An 18,877-nucleotide genomic window follows, 5' to 3' on the forward strand; every position below is an offset into this window, starting at 1 on the left:
CTGAACAGTCTTTTTGGCATACGTATTAAGTGGGAGGGTTATCTCAACACCCGAGCTACAGGGATTTAATTGTCCTTTAAATCTCTCCTCCTTTCCCATGCAGTGTAAAATTTACCACTTGATCTTCTTATATTTACTTCACTATTGTGCTTTCTTTTAGGGAACCTGCCCAAGCATGCAGCACTGCTCCTGAATCGGCACTTGAGCTGAAGCAGATCAGTCATTGTCCCAGCCTTTCAAATCTTGCCCAGGTCACGATGGTGCCGTTGGGGCACTTGGCCAAAGGGGCTACTTTGGAAGATCTTCTTGAAACCTGCATTCAGTCTTTTGGTGAGTGTCTGGGTTTTTGTTTTTTTTTTTTTTAGAATTGTATTTATTTGTTTCTGTCCTGGCTATGTTTAGATCACTTATTAGTGAATTACATTGATTTATTAGTGGAGTAGGAAGGCGTAACTGAGAATTTTCTGTACTGTAGGTCATTACATATTTTTGTAGGTTTGTGGATCTGTTTATGCATGTGTGTGTAATATTTGCTGAGAGATTAGTGTGACTACTGCTTTTTCCTGAGAGAATAAGACAAGTACTGGTCATCTGTAATTTTATGTGTGTTTTTTGTTGTTCCTTCAAGTACCAATTTGGTAAACTTTAGCAAGTAATCATTATGTTTTGTATATTGCAGGAATAGTGTCATAATGTGTGTAAACAATGTGTTTATATTAAACATTTTTAAATGAGCAGGGCTATTTTTAAACTATTTTTAAACTGTGAAATAACATTGGATTGCTTCTTTCATGATCAGTATAAAGTTGCTTCTCTACTAAAGGGAAAGAATCCAAATGAAAATCACAGCTGTGTACCTTTTTGAGCCTATCAGTTATCCATTTGTCTTTTTTACAATAAGAATTGCAGTATATGGACAAGCATGACTGTTGCCTGAGCCCTGTATCCCTAGTTTCCCTTTCCAACTTTTTCATTTGAAAATATGTTTATTTTTTATAGTATTAAAATATGTTAGTATTGAAGGCACTCAACATGATTCTGAAAAATTTGTTTGTTAAGTAGTGCATCGGTTCGTTAATGCAGTCTTTCAGCGCTATGAGCTATTCCCAAAGCATATGTGGCAAAGTCTTAGTTGCAGAGTAGTCCTTAGAAAATAAATGCAGTTCAACACCCACTAACCTCTAAAATAATTAATCTATATAGTTAAATAGTAACACATAGCGCTGATCTAGTGATACAGCACATAAATACTGTATAAACAATGACTAGTCTTTCACATTCATTGGAAATGCTTTTTTAAAGCTTTCTAATCAGCATGTGCAGAGAAATGCATGTCTGAGAAAAGTTGATGAAACATGTAAATGTCAGTAACGTTTTGTTTCTTTTTGACTTCTTTTCTTCTCTGTTTAATTATTGTAAAGAACATAACCACTGAACTGCTGTAAAGCTGTAGTTCCTAAACAAATGTCGATTCATATTTTTTATAATTTTGGTTCACTAGGAGTGAGATAAGACATCTAAAGTGTGTGGAAGACCTTCATACAGTTTTAATATTGTGACTACTTGACCAGTATTAATGTGTCTCCACTTACATGAAAAAAATGTATTGTAAATATAACATTATAAAAAATCTAGTAAAACGATTACAGTGATTAATTTCAAGTAGTGTAGGTGAAACCCTGAATGGGAGGTTATTGTTGGCTTAATTATTTGAATACTTTTTTTAATGCTCTCTCTATATATCAGCATACACGTGCTTATGTGTTCTCAGATTCCCGGGCATCCATATGCTATAAGGACAAAGGTGCAAGTGGACCTGTCCAGTTCAGTTGTAGGCATATGAATCTTTCTGGAGGGTTTCATACTTCAGTTAGAAAATTTACCATAGCCTACTAAATAGGGTTTTCTTGAACCCTGACAGGTGGTACGTAGGTCTAGCGGAGCGAATTGTAGTGCATATGCAAACATAATGTTAAACTCAGTAAGGACTGCTAGAATTATGATGTCTGCTGCGGAAATTTAGACTCTTCGTTGGGCAATTCATAGTAGTGTCTGTATTTGTATATCCTCTATGACATTATGCATGTTCTTAAGCTATGTTGGAATTTCCCAGTAGGGTATAAATTGTAAAGCACAACTGTTATAACTATAGATAACTAACATGATGAAGTTCCTTACAGAAGGTTCTTGTAGCTGCCAACAAAAACAGTGTGCAAAATTCATTCACATCATCATGCCAATAAAGGAAGTGATGGAAAAATCTTTAACCTGGGAGTTTGAGGAGGGGTGGGAGTATGGTGGAAAAAAGGCGTAGTTGCTGAATGATTGCAAGTAAACTTGAGCAAGTTTCTTCCCATGCATAGTACTAAAGTAAAGCTATTACCCCATACTCTAATAGCTCTCTTCAGACTGAGGTTATATCTCCAATCTCAGATATGATGACCTATAATATTTTTTATATTATTCTAGAAATCCATTGTTGTGATCTGAGCAAGTTTTATTTCATTATTAAAAATACAGATTCCCCCCCCCCCCAGCACAGATTTCCTTTGTATATTTTAAGTTTACTTTCTGGAAAAGCCCTTGATTCATTTGCTGTCTAGGGTTAAGGAGAATAATAGGCAGTAGATAGAGATGATGATGTGTCACATTTCAGAATATATACTGCATCATGTTAATATTATACTGCACTTGCTAATATTATGTATACAATTCCTATATAAAATATGCAGCTGAATTTATGTTCCTGGACTCAGTTATACAAGTTTGGAGAAAGCAAATAATGTGTAAGAGAGGCTGCTGCCAACAACGGTGTGTAAGGGGAAGTTGGCAGCCTTTTGCCATATATGCAGAGAATATCACAAGAAGGTCTAACCAAGATGGTATTAAGAATTAATACACACTTACAGCTGTGAAGAACACAAGTGTAAGTTATTTATCTTACAGTATGGATAAGGAGAAAAATGAGAAAGTGGAATATGCTAAGTTGAAGTTAAGAGTGAAAAGGCAAAGCTTTGTCACAGTGTTGTCAATGGACTCCAGGGTGTTTTGTAGAAAGAGACAAGTTTTGTCGACAGACTCAAGTTAATCCAAAATCTATGCTGAGGAAGTGAGGAACAAAGACTGGATCTTGGAGTTAGTGATGATATTGTCTGTGGGTCTACAAGAGTGGCGGGTGTAAGATGACACTAGAATGTGGACAGAATAGTGTGAATTGCAGTGGTGGTGTTGTACTTGCTAATTCCAGAAGTAAAGAGTTAGAGCTTGCTCAGTGTAGTTAACTTAAACATCTACTTTGGGATGATTACTGTGTGCTCTTTCACCTCTCAAATTTGGTTGTCTTTAGCTTGAACTGATGAATGATAGGCATGTGCTTCAGAAACAGAATCAGCGAGGGTCACATGAGGTAGCGTGAAGTCATATAGATGATCACTACATCTGAGAGATCGACATTACACCAGTGTTTGTTCAATAGCATGATGAGAAGGAGATGCTGAAAGTAGAGGTTTCTTCCAGTCCCATGAAAGGTTGCATCAGGATGAACAAGATGAATCATCCTGCAAATGAATTGCTAAAAGTAAAGGCAACAGAAAAGCCAGGGTGTAAGCTAGGGCAAGAGTTCAGGAAGAAGAACATGATGAGAGACTGAAGAAAGGAATATTTGTCCTGAGATTACGAGAAGGTTTGTAGAGGCTTGAGACCGCTCTCATCAATTTAAAGAGAAGAGATTTGGTTATATAGGACAGTGATTCAAAACATGTTCCACATGACTTGGAACATCTCTCAACATTATAAGTAGCTACAGGATGCTGTTACTGCTATGATCTGGATTGACAAGAAGAGCTGTAGAGTGCAAGGAAATGCATCACATATGATTGCCTTAGAAAAGAAGGGGAAGTGTAGCATATAGGGGGAGCTGACAATAACTTTTAAAGATGAGAAGGTGATTGTGTGGAAAGACAGAGAAGTCATAATATGGAAGTGGAGGAAAAGATAAATCAAAGAAGGGAGGAGAGCGCATAGAGAGGAAGAGCAGGAGGTAGGGCTAAAATGATTGAAAAGACTAGAAAATACAGAGGCTGTAGAAAGGTTAGATTCAGTGAAACCTCTCCATCAGAGAAGTTAATTCTGAACAGAAGGGTCGTAAAGAGAAAATTAGAGGTAGATGTTCAATTGGCAACAAGATGGCTGAAGCTGTGAGTTCAGGGAAGCAACGAAGTAATTAATAGATTTTGGCTTGGAATATGACAGTTTCAGGAGGGAGATAATTTCTTCTGGAGGAAATCTTCATTAGTGACTGATTCTGGAGTGGAATTGTAAGTAGAACAGTGACTTTAACATCTTGCATCTGTGTTTTTCCATTATATAGTATATAAAATGCCTGGAAAAGAATGTACTTTCAAAGAACTGTCTACTAGTCAAAAGTCAATATGGCTTTGTCTCCTCCTTTGTTGCTAGTTGTAAAGACACTTAGTCTACCAGCTTTGCTGTTGAAACCAACAAAGTAGGGTCTAGTTTGCTGGTCCATGCTCATATTGACTATTTAATGCTGACAGTTCAGTAGAACACAGGAAGTGTGTGCTTGTTAGCACAGCCCTACTTTTTGCTTGTTCTTCTTATAGTAATCTTTGTGAGGATGCATAAATGCATGTTAATATATATTTAGTCCAGAAAGTGTTACAGATCAGAGAGGAAAAAAAAATCTATCAGCGGTGTTCGCTTCACTGGGTATCTTAATTTGTTAACTACGTATCTGCTAACTATAGAAATGAAATATTTGTTCATAGTGCTTTTCACTCTGTTATCCTCATGCTACTGTGAGCTTGATGTTTTGACTGTTGTGTTAGCAAGTCCGTTTCTGTTCTAGCAGATTTTTTTTTTCTATTTGTATCTTCACTATATGTTTGTGCATGGTAAGAGTCCCTGTGTCTTTCCTTTGACTGTAAGTGTCTATCTTTATCTTATAAATGTATCTTTTTTTTTAAATTTTGAGTAAAGTGTGAGTGTGCTTATTTTTTTAAATAAATACACCTTTCAAAGATTCAATGAACTATTTTAACATGCATTCAAGCTTATAGGCCATGCAGAGCCAGAGGGCCTTTTCCTTGCCTGTACAAAACATTTGTTTAAGTTGTTTTTACAAGTGTTTAAAAACTGTATGGCAATTGGGACACAATGTATCTTCAGCATAGGGTCAATTTGTTATCTCCCTGCTTTGTCTGCAGTAAAGTCCTGAAATGTTACTTAGAACTACCTAACAAACAATGCCAAGAGTCAGCTTGAAAGTCGGGATTTATACAAACGCTTTTGTCTTCCTAAAAACATCTGAGGGTCATTTAAGAGGTGAGAGATCCCTAAAGTGTCAAAAATTTAATATTATGACGGTCTTTCTGTCCTTAACCTTTGAGTGCAAGATCTTACTCATTCGCCTCTTACATTTGAGTGCTGGAAGTGTGTTCACTGTAGCACGCAGAAGGCCTATGCTTGTCCTACAATTTAGGCACTTCAGTTACTGAAAGACAAGATAAGTGCTCAATGGAAAAAAAGAAATCATGAAACATCATCTTTAAATGCATGTTACCGTGCAGTGTCCCTGTGTCTGGTTTCTTAAGAGAGATGTAAGGGCTTTAGGAAAGTAACCAAAATATTTCCCAGAGTAAGTAGCATAATTTTATGTGGAAGCTCAGCCACAATAAACAATCGAGTTAGGTGTTTATACCACTATGTCAATCTTCAATACAAAAAAAAATTAAAATAAGATTTAAACCCATGGCTACTACTTTTCAAAGAATTTAAAAATAATAACCTCAAGGATTAGCAATGTTCTTAATAGAATTTATGTGAACCTAGTGCAATTTGCAACTTCTGACTGATCTGGATGAAAGATGCCACAGAATTGTTTTGATAGAAATCAGAAATCTGGCAAAAGTGCTGGTGATGATGCCTCTTAGGTGCTAGCTGCCTAAAACTGTACAAGTTAATCATAAGTAACATTTTCTAGAATTACAAAATAACTACATTAGCAGAGCTGTCTAGTTCTGTGAACTGATAATATTTTTATAGCTCGTTTTTGTATCAACATCATGCAAAAATATATTGAGTCTTAGGAATTCTTTGAGAGCCAGGTAAGTATTGCATCCATTTTACGAACAATGAAACAGGCAAGTTACAGTTCACTCATTGGGAGGACTATAGGCACCCTCTTCTCTAAAATACAGAAAGTTTGAAAGATTTATCCACTTTTTTCCCTTTCAGTTACCGAGGAAAAACGCACTCTACTCTTAAGTACATTCTTCCAGTCTACTTAAAACATACAATAACCAGTAAAATAATCACAGTTCAAGTATCGAGTTTGTCTTTGTCCTTCTACCAAATTTACCATATACCAAATTCTAACATAGAATTCTGACTCAACAGTGTCTTTCAAGGCATATATACATCCACAGAAAGCGACTTTGGTCAGTTACTTTTTTCTGTTATGTTTGCCTGAACAGTCATTTGTTTTTGTCTCATGCTCCACAAACTTTCAGGGTTCCACCTCTTGCCTCTGAAGCTTAGGCTGAGTGTTGCGGTCTCCAGTTCCCCCAAAAGTAGTTAAAGTTTGTGCACGGTATTGTTCTGTATTAAAATGTTGTTGATCGTCGTGTGCTAAGTAATCTGGGTGCGATTTGGTCAAATACAGCACAGAAACTTTAGTATTGCTTGGCAACAGAAACTACGTTAATGATCAATTAATGACATTGTGGGAACAGAAGAGTCATTACTGCTCTGTAGAATGCATGACATTGTGGGAACAGAAGAGTAGTTACTGCTCTAGAGAATACTAAGTGCTGTTTAGCTAACTATTAGAGTTAATTGTAATTGTACCAAAAAGAAAATAGATTTCTTCTTTAACATGATGTCTGTGGAAAGAAATCTTTCCAAAGAAAAGAAACTTTAGATATCTTTCTATATATTTTAACGTTCTATTTAGCTATTTTGACTTCAATCTTTTCAATATAATTTTCCAAAGTCAAGAAATAAGTAATAACAGAAAATGAAGTAAACTTAGACTTCTTGCTTTATAAAGCAGTCCCCCATTTACTTATATTTACCACAGGAATATGACAGAAAATTTTATCTTCATACCCTTAAATATAACTTCAGAAAAAACAATAAAACCTATATTTAACAAGGCAAAAAAACTTAGATAGCAATAGAAAATAACTCATTCTCCTGAGAATGTTGTATGAATTTAATTATTTCTTCTTCTTAATCGATGTATTCAGTTGAAGCAAGAAATAAGGCACTTGTTCTTTAGGCTTCCCCATGCTTTTTTCTTTCTATGTTATTTGTTTTGGTTTGTGTGTGCTTTAGTGTGAAGTCTTCCAGTGTTTTGCTGTGTATCACCAAGTGTGAAGACATATTTTTGCATTGTTTTTAAAAAAGAAGGGGCTTCCCTTAGACTGTTACATACTTCAGTAGAACTCTGTTATGCAGGACAGGCTGGAGATTAAAAGCTAAGATAACTTTCTAAACATGATACCAGCTGTTTCCCCTGTTACTGAGGTAAGAAGGTGCAAGTGCGACAGCTGGCAAAAGGCAAAGTTATGAGGGTATCTGTTGGGAGCTATTAAGATTGTACTTGCATTGGAGATGACTTTAGGAATCACCAGACACTGCAGTTTTAATAGTCAAATGTATATACAGGTCGTGTTAAGAAAAATTCCGTGCCTCGTGCCACCTATATTGTGATGAAAGATCATTTAGAGATATGCTGCAATATCTTTCTTTCGAAATGTGGAACTCCTCTGGCAGAGAACAATAGTGTGAGATGTCAAGAGCCTCTTTGCTATTTTAACCTTTACATTTTTTTTGAACAAGATTCACCTTCAAAATATTCACTTTGGGTATGTGTGAGATTGTCTTCTCCCTTCTTCCAGGATAACCAGTTATGTTTAATGTCAACCTCCAGTATGTAGTTTTACTCTTTCAAAAGTATACATGAAAAAAAAACCCCAAAAACTACTTATGTTGAATAACATAGAAAATGATCAGATACCTTTATTAGTAATATTAAGAAATGCCCTGCAGCACTACTTCAGAGGCATAAGCTCTGTGTTAGACCAACTGATACAATGGGGCCAATAAAGCTTACACTTGAACATGTGGGGATGTTTGTCTGATCAAAATTTGGCATACTGCAGCTAGCTTGAATCGGCAATTGGGGAGCTGCTTCTGTATGCAGATATTTGACAGCACTACCTGGTGATTAGGTATGTTTTGAAGCTGTGGAGGTGTTTTTTTAAACTTTGGTTCTTTTGTCCATGGTGAACAAGAGATGTTTCAGTTTAACGATGAACTGTTGTGGTTTAACCCTGGCCATCAGCCAAGTGTCACACGGTTGCTTGCTTCCCCCTGCCCGGTGGGATGGGGGAGAGAATTGGAAGGGTAAAAGTGAGAAAACTCATGGGTTGAGATAAAGACAGTTTAAGTTGTGTTTTTTTTTTTTAAAAAAACCCCACAAACTCAAACAATAACAAAAAAAACAAAACAAAACAAACCCAACAAACAACAGAAAACACCAAATCAACAATAAAAAAAAAAAATCAAACAAAACCAAGAAAAACATGTCATGTGGAAAAACTCTAATTGCTTGTCACTAGCCAACTGATGCCCAGCCAGCCCCTGAGCAACAGCAGCCCTGGCCAACTTCCACCCAATTTTTATTGCTGAGCATGATGTGATATGATATGGAGTATCCCTTTGGTCAGCTGGGGTCAGCTCTCCTGGCTGTGTCCCCTCCCAGCTTCTTGCCCACCCCCAGCCTGCTCGCCGGTGGGGCAGTGTGAGAAGGCATACCTCAACTGCTGGGTTAGAAGGTAGTTTGCCAGAGAGTCTGTAAACACTAATTCCAGAAATATATCTAGAGCAAAGACTAGGAAGCTGAGGTATGTAAGGCAAGGAAACCTGAAACAGCGAGTCAGAAATAGTAGAGCAGCAGTGGCTTGGAGCATACATCAGTAATGAAAATCAAGGCCGGGAACTGGGATCTAAGTGATCTGCAACATCTTCAGGTCTCTGAGAGGAAAGCAACTTGGTGTCTGCTAGTCCATTACAGTTTGAACCTTTGGATGGGGCTGACTTTGTGCTTCCTTGGCTCTGATGACTGGCTGCCCCAGGATCAGTCATGCACTTGGAGAGAACGCTGCAGTTGGGATGAGTAAATGCTGAGCATGCAGCTGGGTTCAGTGGTCAGATAGTGATACCGGCCTCAGAAGTTTCTGATTCTGTTCTGGGAGTCTCATTTGTCTTATCCATCAGTGGTTATGCCAGCACAGCTGTGTTGCCAGGCATTACACTTGAATTATTCAAGAGTTGCCTGCAACTCATAAGCTGCACGTGGCTCCAGTATCAAGATTTAAAGCTTTGAAAAAGTCTTGAATGCTCAAATTATGTTTTGTAGGCTTTGGAGAAAAGGACTATTTCGTTAAAAAGTTCTCATCTAAATTTGCTCAAATCAATATTTTAAACATGCTGTAGAACAATGTATGGGGTGGTGGTGGTGTTAACTTTTTGTCTTGTTCTGTGTACTTGATCTGAATTTCCAAGGCTAATGGAATGTTTTCCACCCACGTTTCATTTGGTTTCTCTTGAAGTACATTTTAATTTCTCAAAATCATCCCATTTCCCTTTGACAAGAGCTTTTATCTTCTTGTTTTCATTTCAAAGAATTACCCACCTAGAGCTCTTTCTGCAAGATGTAGCTTTCCAAAAGCTGTTTCTGAGAGAGGGTAATGGCTTTCCCTTGAGGTTTTTCTCCCCTAATGTTCCCTACCCTCACACAGAACAGTCTTATTATCCTTTTTGGATTCATATTAGACTTACTTGTGTCTTGGATATATCTGCATTGTTAATGAGTATTTGGAGGAACAGCAGTGGGTCCGTGTCATCCCCCCCTCCCCCATTCTGTAGGGAGTTCGAAGGGGGACTTAGAGAAATGTCAGGTTTGTAGCTTTTCTTCCAACATCTGTGTTTGTTTCACTTCTTTAGGGTTCTGTTAGTGCAGGATCGATCACAAAATAGTATGATTCTTTCCTCTCTGGAAAATACAGATTTGTTCTCATTTTAATTTTGGAGTTTTTCCTCCTGAGACCAATTACTTATGTAAATAAATTTATGTATGACTCACTTAATAGTTACAAGCATGTGTGGACAATAAAAAAAAAAAGCTTTAGCACAATTCCTGGAGTATTTTGGTGCAGTCTACTAAACATTATAGCATTCTTGTTGCATGAGGGGAACACCACCATCCTGTCTAGAATTAAATGTAAGTTGGAGAGCTCAAGACTCTATCTGCTTTCAGCTGCAGTGAAAATTAAAACAATCATTCTTTTACCTAATTAGTGTGTCATCTCTGTAAGGATGTTGTAATTAAGTTATGTTATTTCTGAAAGATATTAAGCACTTAAAATAATGACCTGAAATAAAGAAAAATTCACTAAGGACAGGTGCAAAGTTCTACACTTAGGGTGATCGGTTGTAAAAACAGTATGGTAAAGTCCTTGACACACAGCATTTCTGCAGAAAACGATCTCAATGTGAAGAGATTAAAACTGAAAAGTGTGTAATGATATTGTACCACTGCAGAAACTAAGGAGATAAATGCATGCATAGAGGGATCTGTATGCTTATTTTTATTGTTTTATGTACATACATTATATATCCACATTTACCTTTATATACATATACTTTTAATGTATGTATTATGTACAGGTATTAAAAAAAATATTATAACTCTGATGCTAAGACCTCCTCTGGAGTGCGGTATTCAGGGTTGCTTCATAAAGGTGCAAACTGCAAAGGGCTCAGAAAAGAGCATCAAAGTTGACAAGAGATTGAGAAAACCTGGCTTCTGAGGGGGAAAAAAAAAAAAAGACAACAAATTTGGTGTTTCCTATCTCAGAAAAGAGATGAGGGAAGCAATCCTTAAATAGAGAAAATATATTGATAAGGGAAAGCAAATGTTTTGTTTTTTTTTCTTCTGTTTGCTGGGCGCCAGGCATAATGGGCATATGCTGTCCAGGTCACCTGTAGTCTTTGATTAGACAGTAAGGAGAACTCTCTAATGATGGACATGCTCAAGTGCTGGAAAAAGTCACCTACAGAGGCTGTCAAATCCTCATCAGGGTAGAATTTTAACAACAAATTAAACTGGTTCTGAAGCCTACTGTTTTTGAGAATGCTGATTCTGCATTGGAGCAGGGGAATAGTGTATGTTAGCTCCTAGCCCTGATTTCTGTCAACTGTGCTTTCAGCTGTCATTAAAAAATAACAGCTATTTCCAACTCAAAAAGTAAACACCCTAGTTAAGGTTGAATCTGCTCACTGACCCTCGGTGATGGTGTCATAACTGGTGAGCGGGATGGTGGTTTCTTATGAATCTGATTCTGACCAAATGTGATCAATTTAATGAAAAGAGTTAAGTGACTACCTCTGCTACAGGGTACCAAATTCCAAAATAGCAGTAATAAGCCTGTAGTAAGAAGACTAGTATGTGTTGGGTAAGTTTTAAACTGAAGGGGAACAAAGTGTTTCCTATTTGTGAAGAGAAGTTCCAGGAAGTATTCATGAAATACTTTATCCAATTTTGGTTGCTTCTAGCCATTCTAAGGTTGTCTCATAGTACTGCACCTCACATGTGGCGCAGAGACATTGACTTATGCCTGTTTCAGTTCAGTCACTAAACCCTAGCATGTACTCCAACTTGTACCTCCATATTTCATATATGGCTATGTGTTTCATCAAGGTCTTTGAGACCTTAAGACCATCAGTTCCTTCCCTGTTCAAATCGCATACTGCTTTAATAATCCTTGCAGACGTCCCCACACATCTTCTTTAAGCCACCAGAAAAAAAACCCACTTTGCATAAATCCTGAAAAATTCTGTGTAGCATGTCAGTGTAGCAACCCACAGCTTTCAGCTTTGCTGAAGACCACCTGGCAATTACTTGATACTTTCTTGCATTGCATTGTTTTTGGTGCTACTTTTTGATAACCGCTGGAAGACTTAAAGGAGTTGACAAAGAGGTATTCAAGTTCTTAGTAGCTTAGTCAGTGATCACATGATATCAGTGCTCTGTGATTCACTTCTGATTCATTTCAGATTGTACACTAGGTGATAGAGTTGGAACCTGCTTATGAAATAAAGACAATGCTTATGAAATAAAGGCCTCAGACCTAGAAAAGCTAACTTTTCTTTCTTGCAAAATTCAGTTCAGTTAAGACATCCTTGGCATTCTTCCTGTTGCCTTATAGCTGCACTCGTGAGTGGGAAAGTCTCAGTACAACAATGTTGTTTATTGAACATACTCTTTCTGTTAAGTGTATTTACCACAGGCTTGGTGGCCGTCAGGACCTGCTGAAACGCAGGCAGTTTGCTCTTAAAGCCTTGCTTGTTGGCTTTTGAGTACTTTTATTCTTTCAGCTATTCTAGGAACAAGTGATACTTCAGTTATTTCTAAATCATGGATTACAGGGAGCCCCCAGTGGGTTGTGCAATAGAGTGGCTGGTGGGCTTAGGTCAGGATGTTCTTGCCCTTGTGTGTTCTGAGTCTCACAAATGCAATGGAGCTTTTGTAATTGTAGTTTTCAACAGATTTGTGTTATTACATAGATAGTACAATATTTAACCATAAATGTGTTTGTGCTTTCGCTCATGTAGTTTAGCTAGATACTGGAAAAGTATATTCCATTCCTTCTTCCTTGTTAAAAACATCTTAGTACAATAATGGCATTTACAGGAGGAAAAGCATGTAACCAGTGGGTTATTTGTACCTTGCTGCAGTGAAACAAAGCTAAGGCTTATGCAGTATTTTGCAGCTTTTCTTTAAGGTACATTGACTAACTGAAACACACCCATTCCACTTTATTTGGTATTCACTTAGTGGTTTTTGCTCAGCAGGGTATGTGGTTAGAAACAGGTATACAAACGGAAATGAAAATGAGTCTCAGAGTTTTAAACCCAACTGCTGGAGGTTCAAGAGGGTGCTGCAGAGGCATTCAGAGACACTTGCAACACAGTCAGGAAAGCCCTCTTATTGGCTCCAACATTTGCACAAAGGTGGTTTACCGTAACTTTTGTTACTTCCTTACACACAGCTCTGTTTAGAAGATGAGCTCTCCGAAAAGAAGTGACCTAGTGGTCAGAGGTGCAAAAGACCCAACGATATTTCTGAAACCCAGACTGAGCTGGCGTCTCTTCTCGCCTAAGGGACTTTTTTACCTGAAACCTTTTTAACTCCATGGATTATTTTTTTAATTATGAATTTGTGAAATACAAATAGAAGAGGAATCAGACTCAATATTTTTCTTTTTAGTAACATTTGCTGTATCATGGTGTATGCACTTGAAAAGTGCCTCCTTTTAAAATTGGGCAGGAAGATGATGTTAAATATTTGATACGGCACGTGTTTGTAAAATCGGGTGCTGCTACAATTGCATGCAGACTTTCTCTTCAGTGCTGGACTGGGCAGGCAACCTTGAGGTTTTTTGCTGCAGAGTGTTTATTTTGGTTTTTAAACCATCACTAATACAATGTTTTTCTTTGGAGATGAGCCTTTTAGTTGGGTAAGAGAATGCATAGCGTGAAACTTAGTACTGCTTTAATGTGTGCAAAGTAATTGCATGTCATCGTAATGAAGTCTGTCTGTTGTTCGATAATTAGGTCTGGATGTTGTGAAGCATAAATGCACTTTTATTATGAAAGAAAATACCATAAATGTGTTGACCTCATCACTAATAGTAGGCGAAACATACTATTTTTCTCTGCATCTTTGTAAAATGGAGAAGGTAAAGTGGAAAAGAGACCTTCTAGAGGACAGAAATTCAATATGGATCTTGGTGCCAAGTGGTACCTGTGTTGTATCGTGGCAGAGGATTTTGGAATACCCATGGAATAGAAACTGCTGGGAGAGTCAGTTACTTGCTGTCTTTGTTAGCTGGAGATGATCTATATTGAGCACTTATATCACCACTTTATGAAAAGCTGGTGATTGAATTACAGCTGTATATACTTAATAGTATGTGTGCACATAACCATTTGGCTTCCAAGTTAAGCATATATTGAACTGCTTTTCCGATTAAACAAGAGCTCTTGGATGGAGGCTCTGGCAGAATACCAAGTTTTGTAAAATGGATGAAAATTGGTATAGGCCTCTGCATGCAAGATTCTTTAGGTAATGAACAAAATTATGTAAGAGCATGAACAAGGAATGCATAAACTTCGGTTCATGCTATAAAACTGAGAACTTGTAGTATAAGTCCAAAGGCAGCTCAAGAACTTTTAGTGACTTGAGGTCTGTACTGCTCTCATTTGTGGGGCTGTAGGACAGGCAGACTTTCCCCTTGCCCACATCACTGTAGGTAGAGTTGCTTCTTACAGTTTAAGTGGAACTACAGAATGTAGATTCAGAAAATGGTCTCTCATGTTCCATGTTGAAGATCACCTGATGTATAAAGTTGTTATTCTGGGCTTGATAGTGCTGAGTGGGTTGCTGCATGTTCACGTGGGCTCTGCCAGAATTTACTGATCTGGATTTTTCTGCTTGTCTTGCCTGAGAGGCTGGCTGTAGTAAGATATTTCAAGACCGTTTATTGTATTGAGTTTCCTCAAAACTGACTATGCTTTTGCTGAAAGCATACCCGCACCAGGTATATGATACCCAGAGTGTCCTCTGCTTTCAGGGCTTCAAACAGCCAACTAAAACAATAACTTCACTTGTGAACTCCAGACCTAGGCCATTCTGAGTCACCCTCCTACTAAACTACATCTACTCTGCGTGAAATAGTCAGCCTGTCTGCCAGCTTAAACTAAATTTGATGGAAAGGTAGGAATCTCAAAAGAATAGCTTGTGTAGAAGAGAGACATCCAGATGGGTGCCCACGTTGGTGTAGGGGCAGTTGTGTGAGCCCAGCACTGGTTTGACCTGATTTGCTGTTCGGCCAGTCGGCCTGGGTTCAAGCACAGCACGTATTGCTTTTGTGTAGCCGATAACTTCAAGCACGAGTGAGGAGTTACGGCATTGTTGTGGGGAAGAGAAGGAAAAGACTTCCAGGGGACAGTGTAGTGATAAAGGGAATGAATAGGACTATTGTAGAGTGAAGAATAGAGGAGGCAGGTCTAGAGGAATTCAGGCTTTATGAGTTTCACCAAAGATCCAATGTATTGTTCAAAGGGAAAGGCCTGGGCTTTGGGGTTCTGTCTTCACGTTTGGTACCCTCCTGTAGAAGGGCATGGAAACTCTTGCTCAGTGACTAATATGGGTTATGTTGTTTTACAAGTGGGCTAAGTTTAATGTTGCTTTTTGGTGTTGTGCAATGTAATCCCCCCCGCCCCGGTAATAGTAGATTTGCAGCGTATGAAGTGGCATCTGTTTCACCTACCTCTTCCATTTTGCCTTATTGTGCATTGCTTCTGTATATTGTTCCTGTTACTGCTATTTTAAGTAGTAGCTCAATTTGTCCTCATAAAGGACAACATATTTAAAATTATTCAAAAAGGTAAATTTTCTTCTGTGTTTGAAAGGGTGTCTAATTCCAATTCAAGCTACTTAGGCTGTCTCATGGCAGACTGGAGAAAAACATCATCTGTTAATATTTACAAACCATTTCAGTACTGTTTACTACAGAAAAGGAAACTTTTTTAAACGTTCTGCTACATTTGATGTCCTTTATCTTTTCTGAATATGGAAAAAAACCTCTCAAGACCCAGAAGATAGAAGTAGTGTAAAAACCTGCTTCAAATAAAAATCTTTGTAATGTTCAAGGAAATGTGTTAGGACATTTAGGTCTACCAGTGGGAATATGTGTAGATTAACCTCTGGGCTCTGCATACATTGTATCTCATTTCATGTGCATCTAGGTATAGATCCTAACCTGTGCATGTATTTTAGTGTTATATATGTCAGCTGTACAAAAAGCCTCACAAACACTTAAGAATGTTGCCATTCTGTTTGATAAGTCCAGTCATGCCGCTGACTGACTGTTATCTATCAATAACTGAATTCTTTTGCTCCGCAATTCATTAACTTGTTTCAAAGGTTGTACTCCTCTGCCTAAAGCTAAGCATTTAAGTGCGTTGCTGGGCTGAGATCATGTTGTGTAGTTATATGGATATTTTGAGTGGTTTTGAGACACAGCTGGTTTTTTGCTTGTCCTTATTTTTTATTTATTTATTTATTTAGATAGAGGTCTTCCAAATCCTAGTACTGAAATATAGCTGTTGTTATATAACTCATCTCTCATCAGAAAAACAATGCATTTCCTAAGTTAGTAAGTTACTGCTGTCTTTGAAGTAGTGTAGGTGAACAGGCCTGATTAGAATTAGTATTCTGCAAAAGCCTCTTGTGGGTTGTTTACTAACATATATGGAAATTTCATTATGAATACTCCTCCTTTTTTTCAGATTTAGAAGGAAATGCATATCAAAACAACCAGCTGCTAAAGATAATTCTGGCTATGCATCAGTTTATCATCTCCTCTGCAGACATGCTCCAGAAGCTCATTGATCTATATCCTTTGTAATTTACCTACTGTTGAGGTAATATTAGGTAACTTGACAACTTTGAAATGGGTAAGTAGAGGATATTTAATCTATGGGTGTATTACTGTTCCACTAATTAAACAACAGGCTTGTTCTTTTCAGTTTTGGTTGTATAGTGTGTTTTTGTTTGGTTTAGGGTTGGTATTTTATTTGTCTGTTTGCTTTAGCTTGTCATCAACAGAGAAAAAGATGAAACTCCAATTCAGATTTTAAGTAGGATAAATCATCCTCCATTCACCGTGGAGGGAGTATCTAGCAGGTGTTAGATTAATGTAGGCACCTCAGTTAGGTACAGTGAACCTGAGCTTAAGTTTCAAATCTCTTTCTCTTTCTGCGCTCCGTACTGGTAAAAGAGCAAAGAACAAAAGTGTAATTTTTGAAAATATTCTGATTCATCTGGAGATGAAAATTTTCAACAAATACTATTTCTCACTCGCACACTCAAAATTACAGTGCACTGAAATAAATCACAAGCTTTTCCTTCCTATTTGTTCCCAATTTGATGTGACTGCTTGGACTAATACATGTGTGTGTTTCTGGCTCATTAGGTTTTTCACAAAGCTACTGGATCATATTGGCAATACTAGCCTTTCTTAGGAATTTTTAGTTGTGGAATACATTGACTGACTCCTTAGATTTACAGAATGTTTACTCCTAATGAGATGAGCACATTACAGGAAGCAGACCTGACATGCTAAAAATCTCCAGCCAATTTAATTTAGATATTTCTTTCTTCCCCCAAACTCTGTATCTTACTGGCTTTTAAAAGCAGCATCATTTACAACAGAACTTTACTGTAGTGTTGAATTCTGAGTGTCCTGCTGCCTCTCTAACCTCAAGGGTTAGATCAAGTGTGCTAAGCTCCAACCCTGCTGTAGTGTTGCATTTAAATTAGGCTTACACACTCTTTGGAAGTGGAAGATAGTGATTGCTTGCATGTTTCCAAGAAGTAACGTTTTATACAGTCAGAGAAGTGACTCAAACTTTTATCAGACTTGCATATTTTGCAAGCTTGGTTTTTGACTCTGTGTGTAGCTCACTGTAGAGAGTTTGAAAGGTAAAGACAGTTTTGAATGGATCAGATAGTCTGGGCTCTTGTATTTTGAAAAACCTTGCAAACGTCCCAGTTTCACCACTGTCCATCCCCTAAATTACATGAGTGATTTTACATGGTTATGGATGATTTGAAAGCCATCTAAGTTCAGACATTCAGTTTGGGGCCCTTCAAAATATTTGGGAACTTACTCACACCTCATTAGTTCTATAGTCAGCCTAATTTAAGCACTTAATAGGGTGCTTAAAGTGTGGTTGGTATGTCCCTTCAGATGTGATAGATTTAGGCTGCAGTTAATTTCAGATTGTGGGATGATCCACAAGGTATTTTCATGATTTTTTTTAGTACTGAAAATATGTGTGCAATCTACAGCAGAAGAATCAAGAAGAATTCAATCACTGAAATTTTAGAGAGATGTGCAAGTGCCTGAGTTTTATTAGAAATTGTGAGGCATGTTGCAAAGAAACACATGTAGAAAGCAGAATCATTTCACTACTTAACACTACTCAGTACTTGGGCGGCTACATCAGTATTACTCATAGTAGTCGTACTTACAATAAACTTTTGTTAACGATCTTGCAGTATACTTTGTGTACACTTGTGTAAAACCCTAATCTGATATTATATGCCATCAGTAGAATGATTCCTGTTGCTTACAGGTAGGGAAGTATCAAGCATATTGCATTTCATATCATATGTGAATGGATGTGGTTTTCCTTAACAGTTTTCTACCTATCTTAATGCTTTAGAAAATAAATCTTCCATGCTGTGTGTAAAGATATGCTATTTTGTGAGGTAAGAATATTCTTGCTTGGTAGCTATTAGCCTGCAGCGATCCATGTGCCGTACATAAGAATGCTTTTTTTTTTTTTTTTTAAAGTGTAGTAGAGTTTGATATCTCAGTTTAAAGAAAACAGGAGAGGAAAAAAAGATGCAACTCTGATAATAGATTAGCATATGATGTCTCTTTGTTACACAAAATGGGAAATAAGTAGTAACAGGAAAGTAAGATTTGTTTTAAATTGTGATTTTATTATCTCAAAGCAGATTACTGGTTAGGTCAGAACGCTTTGGTATTATATGTGATCTGGGAACATTTTTGCTTCTAGGCAAATTCATACATACGTGCATCCATAAGAATGTGCATCACCATTTTTCCAACAAGCACAGATTTTTAAATGCATGGGTGGACTGGGTCAGGCTGAGGTGGAGCTAACTTTCTTCATAGCAGCCCCTGCGATG

The 18,877-nt window shown here is 37.5% G+C and overlaps 1 protein-coding gene across 1 annotated transcript in view; it reads left to right on the forward strand.

Annotated features, from left to right (window-relative positions):
- The first annotated feature begins 257 nt into the window (after positions 1 to 257).
- RASGRP1 (RAS guanyl releasing protein 1 (calcium and DAG-regulated)) overlaps positions 258 to 18,877 on the forward strand; it is a 36,491-nt gene continuing 17,871 nt past the window's right edge. Inside the window, exons 1-3 of the mRNA XM_009886918.1 lie at positions 258 to 330; positions 16,444 to 16,549; positions 18,368 to 18,430. Of these exons, the coding sequence (XP_009885220.1) occupies positions 258 to 330; positions 16,444 to 16,549; positions 18,368 to 18,430 (242 nt within the window). The remainder of the gene's footprint in view (positions 331 to 16,443; positions 16,550 to 18,367; positions 18,431 to 18,877) is intronic.

This window comes from Charadrius vociferus, unplaced genomic scaffold (assembly GCF_000708025.1).
Source record: "Charadrius vociferus isolate BGI_N301 unplaced genomic scaffold, ASM70802v2 scaffold14, whole genome shotgun sequence".
Classification (NCBI taxonomy): domain Eukaryota; kingdom Metazoa; phylum Chordata; class Aves; order Charadriiformes; family Charadriidae; genus Charadrius; species Charadrius vociferus.